The 6000-nt window shown below is 40.1% G+C and overlaps 1 protein-coding gene across 2 annotated transcripts in view; it reads right to left on the minus strand.

The window, feature by feature from the left end:
• Positions 1-5791, minus strand: part of LOC123774027 (uncharacterized) — a 37046-nt gene extending 31255 nt beyond the window's left edge. For both annotated transcript variants that reach the window (XM_045768127.2, XM_045768126.2), the window contains exons 1-2: positions 5701-5791; positions 995-1065 (exon numbers count right to left, since the gene is read on the minus strand). In XM_045768127.2, coding sequence (XP_045624083.2) covers positions 995-1012 — 18 coding nt within the window. In that variant the 5' untranslated portion in view covers positions 1013-1065; positions 5701-5791. The remainder of the gene's footprint in view (positions 1-994; positions 1066-5700) is intronic.
• Between the last annotated feature and the right edge of the window lie 209 nt (positions 5792-6000).

Genomic DNA, 6000 nt, shown 5'->3' on the forward strand with positions numbered 1-6000 from the left:
GCCATAAGTAGCCCAACTGGGCTACAAGTAGCCCAACCGGACCACAAGCAGCCCAACCGGGCTACAAGTAGCCCAAAACGGCGATCCGGACGAGGAGCCGACAGACGTTCTAATAATACGGGAAGTAGCGAAAACCTTCCCGATCCCTCGAGAACCAGAAGTCACGTAGAACCCCAAGAACGGGGACACCATGACGAAGACACCGTCCCAAAAAGGGGGAGAGCACCCACCCATAGGATGGAACAAACCGACTCAAAGACCAAGGAACCGAGCCAGGGGAGGGGCAGATGCCCAACAACACGTACGGCGAGTGGGGAGGAAAAACTCCCACTCCGCATAACCACAAGCCCCGCCTAGAGGGGGAGAAAAACCCCCACGGGGTCCTACAGGGCCAAGGCCCCCCGAATTCAGCCCCTCCCCAGCCCCGGGAACCTACACGACAGGCCCCGGGGCCGAGCCGTCCCCCCAAAGTACTACTGTACTTACCATGAATTCTGTTCACTCCACTTTTGATACTTTCCCTTAACCATTCTCAGCAGGAATGGCACTGAAGATACCTACCCACCTGGGCCAGGGCTTTTAGCTTAAAACACCCAGGCGTTTTAAAAAAAAAAAAAATTTTAATAACTTAGTTTTTAATTAGGGCAAACTTAGTTTTATATTTTTAAATTTAAGCTTACATTTTTATCTATCGATTAAATATATAAACCTCAACCTGTCACAACTCTGGCAGGTTGGATCTAAAGAAAACTCCTGGGTATTTAACCAGCCCTGATTTTCATGCAGAGTGAAACAAACATGCTTTACTGTTCCGAACATTAGTAACTTATTAGAATCCCTAGGCTGTGGTTCCATGTGTTTTCTTTTAATTACAGTTTAAGGAAGTTAACTAAAAGGTACTTCAGGAAACAGTCTGTCAGAGAATAATCACAAAGCTTTATAAGATCTAGTGCAAACAATATCTTAAGACTAAAATAATGTGTAACATACTAACCCCCGAGTCAAGCGACATGGTGACAACCGATGCGTGCTAGTACTGTATAACTTGACACAAGCCAAATTGAACTGTATAATGAAAACAATGAGGAATTAGTATAACCTTTTACAAACATATACAGTACTACTTAGTAACAAAACTCATTCTGCATTTACTCATTCATTCTGCAAAACTCATTCTGGTTTATAAAATTCTACCATGTAACAAATATGTTTTATAAAATATACAGAGCAGAATTATGACAAAAAATTTGTCCTTTAAAATGCTTAAGGGACCTAAAACATGGAAACTGAAAAAAAAAATAAAAAACTTTAGATTCAATAAAACACTCAAGGAATGTGGCAACACTTTGGTACAAATCATATCCTTTATGATGTGTGTGTGTATATGGTATACAGTATTATGCTCTTTTTTTCCTGCAACTATTGGGTCAACCCAAGGAGGTCAGCTTCAGGCAATCTATGAGGTCTGCACTCTCTTAACATGTGTGTTTATATAAACTAAGCATTAAATGTAATGAAATATCCTTTTCTGGGTGAGTCCAGAAAGCTATCTCACTGAGATGGTTCTATGGAATTTGGTCACATCAGACCTGGAAGTTGGGAAGTGAAAATGATATTGGGCCCCTTACACAGAGATCTACATGACCTCTGCAAATGGTCAGATGACTGGCAAATGCTTTTTAATATTGAAAAATGTAAGACCTTGCATGTGGGTCATAACAATCCTCATCACAAGAAGCAAATTAACAACATTTCCTTGCAGCTTATTAATAAAGAAAACGACCTTAGAATTCATCATTCACTGAAAGTAACACAAATAGTAGTTGCAGAAAAACCAGTCTCCATGGTGTAGTGGTAAGACACTTACCTGGCGTTCCGCGAGCGCTTTGTCATGGGTTCGTATCCTGGCCGGGGAGGATTTACTGGGCACAAATCCTTAACTGTAGCCTCTGTTTAGCTCAACAGTAAAATGTGTACTTGGTTGTAACAAAGATTCTTCATGGGGGTCGTATTCCAGGGACCTGCCCGAAACGCTATGTATACTAGTGACTGTACAAGAATGTAACAACTCTTGTATATATCTCAAAAAAAAAAAAAAAAAAAAAAAAAAAAAAAAAAACATTGGAATAATGAAGCAAACCTTTAGCTTTGGAGAAAGTTCAACACTAGGCAACCGGGCAGAACTAAGTTAAGTCAGCAGTCCCCCGTGGTGTAGTGATTAGACGCTCGCCTGGCGTTTCATGAGCGCTTTGTCCTGGGTTCGTATCCTGGCGGGGAGGATTTACTGGGTGTCAATCCTTAACTGTAGCCTCTGTTTACCAAACAGTAAAATGGGTATCTGGTTGTTAAACGATTTGGCGGGGTTGTATTCTGGGGAACATAGGATTAAGAGCTTACCCGAAATGCTATGTGCTAGTGGCTGTACAAGAATGTAAATACTCTTGTATATATAAATAAATAAAATACAAATAAAAAACTCTCGTACCAGAACAGGTGAGGGCCACAGGGTTAACAACATTGTAAACCAAATATAACTGAGTGGATCTCATTGAAACTTAAAATACTGATCAATTTGGAGGATAATGGTCTAGATAGCTTCAAAACGTCAGATGTAACACAAACAAGGAGCAACAGTTTCAAGCTCAACAAGCCACAATGTAGGACAGAAAACAGGATATGTTTTTTTACCCATAGGGTTATAAACCCATGGAACCATCTACACACCGATGTTATAAATGCCAAAGACCGCTGAACTTTAAATTCCAACTTGAAAAAGCATTGGGACAAATGGGGAGACATTTGACAAGCCACTGGCTTCCTGTCCTAATCAAGGCCACTAGAGTGTTAGTTGCCTCTCAGGAAATTCAGGTATCAGCTAATGTAGCTGCACATGTGTAGTCCCACAGAATCTGCTTACCATCCCTCTATAGTTGCAGGGTAACTCCATCTGGACATTTTTGACTTGTCGGTTCTGCCCATTTGAGGTTCCCTTTGTGTTGGACCTTAGCTGCAGTCAAACTTTTCTCATTGACTACTTCATGTCTAGCAATGTTTCCCTATGACTTACAACTGATGAGACCATGGCTGCTGTATTGGTATGCCAATAGCTGCGGATACACCAGCATTCGGTGGAGATTGGCAGCAAGGTGCATGGCTACACCAGTACTTAAGAGCTCAATGGTTCAGGCAATTGCCCAAGGCAGAATTTGAGATAGCCTTTATGTACATCATTTGTTACATTTTTTGAACATCCCACATATTGTATGTTTAATTTACTTGTATTTATATAAAATTCTTACATTCTTGTAAAGCCACTGTCATGCATAGCATTTTGGGCAGTTCCTAAATCTTAATTTTTCCTGGGATATAACTTGCCAAGTCCTTTAACATCCAAGTACTCATTCACTGCTGGGTTAACAGTAGCATACAGATAAAGATTGGCAGCACCTAGTCAATCTTCCCTGGCCAGGATACGAACCCAGGCCACATTGCTCGCAAAGCGCAGCGAGTGTCTTACCACTGCGCCACAGAAACTTCTCATTTACTACTGTATTGAGGTTTTACCTCTTTTTTCTATAACTTTTATATGAATTATTCCAAGTTTTGCCCAAAATATTTTGTGTAGTAATGGCTTCACATAATGTGTAACCCAATGTACCTATAATTATTCCTCTATGTTCATTCTATGCATATTACTATGAATAAAGTTTATTATTATTATTATACTTAGAACATATTTTATATTAGAAAATATACACTTACCCATTTTTATTTTACTCCAAAACTTAAATTTTCAGATTTTGTAATGTTGTAATGATATACTGTACTACAGAAGGTTCCCATAGTTGGGGGGCACAAAGCCTGGTAGGTTTACCGAGGTTCCCCGAGGCCAACTACTGACCTTCCCAGGATGACACCCACAACAGTTACCTAACTCTCATCTACCAAATTTTGTACTGCTAGGTGAACAAAAGCATCAGGTGATGGGAAACATTACTCAAATGCTTCAGTCATTATTTGCAGTGATTCAACCTGGGATCTTTAAGCTGGAATCTGACTAGGATTACCACTACTCTACAGCTGAAAAGAGCAGGTCCTTTTATCTTACTAGAAATATAAAAAAATGCTAAAGTGTACTTAACAAGGAAATACCAAGTGGTAAATATATATTGGTTTATTACATATAAATTGTTACAACTGTATAATTATAGAATTTAAGAGCAATTTGTAGTGACTTTAAAATTAACAGCAAAAATGTTATACACTATGAATACAGGAGGTGTGAAAGATATTTTCTACCATGGATGAAATTTGTTTTACCATATACAAAATATAGTAAATAAAGTGAGAATTTATGTATGAAAAAGTGTGCCAAGTGCTGGTGTATGAAATAACTGTCATATAAGTGTTATCAGGACAAGTTACTGATTTCCAACTCATTCTTTCTGGCTAGCCCCAGCTTTATTATAAAAATTGATTAATTATGTTAGGCTAATAATGTTATGTTCGTAGTCCTAAGGTTCCGGGTTCGATCCCCGGCGGAGGTGGAAAGAAATGGGCAGAATTTCTTTCACCATGATGAGCCTGTTCACCGAGCAGTAAATAGGTACCTGGGAGTTAGACAGCTGCTACGGGCTGTCCCAAGGGATGTGTAACAAAAAGGAGGTCTGGTCGAGGACCGGGCTGCGGGGACGCTAAGCCCCAAAATCATCTCAAGAAGATCTCAAGAGATCGCCTAGAATGTTTCCAAGGACCAGGCTAATGTAGAGGTGCTGCCATGTTATGGGGCAAGTGGCTCTCTCCACATTAAAGTTAATTAGTTTATGCTAAGGTTAGGGTAGGTAATTGACAGTGAAGCACAAATACACAATATCACCAGTGCAGCCATAGTGAAAGGACATCTTCGTGTAAATTGCACATAATCATAAATCCTCTTAAATCTTGAGGAGCAAGATGGTAATGGGGCAATATTATGAAACCTTCTGATCCTCACTGGAGGAACACCAGTTCACCCCAGTCAAGCCAAGGCAGTAACGCAGGTCAGCTTGGGTCCCAGTAATAGTCATGTTCGTTCTCGATTCGCAATTGAGAATTCCAGGTTCGAATCCCGGGTGGAACAGAAATGGTTGGACGTGTTTCCTATCAGCTTACGGCCCTATTCATCTAGCAGTAAATAGGAACTCTAGATTTTGACAGCTTCTTGTGGGGTTACATCCGGGGCGAGGTCAGTAATTTGACCCTTGGGGTGAGGGCTTTGATATAACCTTAATATGTATACAGTATATACACTGGCTGTCAATCCCCCCGGACACAATGAATATGCATTATTATTATTATAACATGAATTCTTACCTAACTTATGCAGACATTATTTAATGTAAAGATAATATTCTGACAATAAGGTGACTTGAATCGTGAAATACTACAGCAGTTATATTGTAACTAATGTATATGCAGACATTAGAGGTGTTGATGAAAGCCAGGACGTAAGGTAAGCACAAACAGTCAGTGAAGACAGCAACTTGACCTGTAAGTTGAGACCTGTCATGTCACTGTCAAGTGCCAGCCTCTGGGGGTCTCTCAGCCCATCCACTCTCTCATGTCTAATATTTACCAAAACCTCTCCTAACACCAGTACAGTTCTTAAATCAACAATTACGCTGACACCTCACACTCAGTGTGTAAATTATCAATAATTACCTAGAGAAAAATCACTATAGATGTAGCAGCGACCAGGTCCTCAACCTTCGAACTGGTTCCAGCGACCACTATCTGGAGCGACCACTCCTCCAACGCACCACCTCACCTCTCAAGGCGCCTTGGTTATTATTTATTTATTTATTTATTTATTTATATATATACAAGAAGGTACATTGGGTTTGTGAGAATACATAGCATGGTACAGTAATTGCACTCTTGTAAAGCCACTAGTACGCGCTGCTTTTCGGGCAGTTTTTATAACACTCTTAGATAAAAATCACTCAACTGCTACTTTAGTCT

This window comes from Procambarus clarkii, chromosome 91 (assembly GCF_040958095.1).
Source record: "Procambarus clarkii isolate CNS0578487 chromosome 91, FALCON_Pclarkii_2.0, whole genome shotgun sequence".
NCBI lineage: Eukaryota > Metazoa > Arthropoda > Malacostraca > Decapoda > Cambaridae > Procambarus > Procambarus clarkii.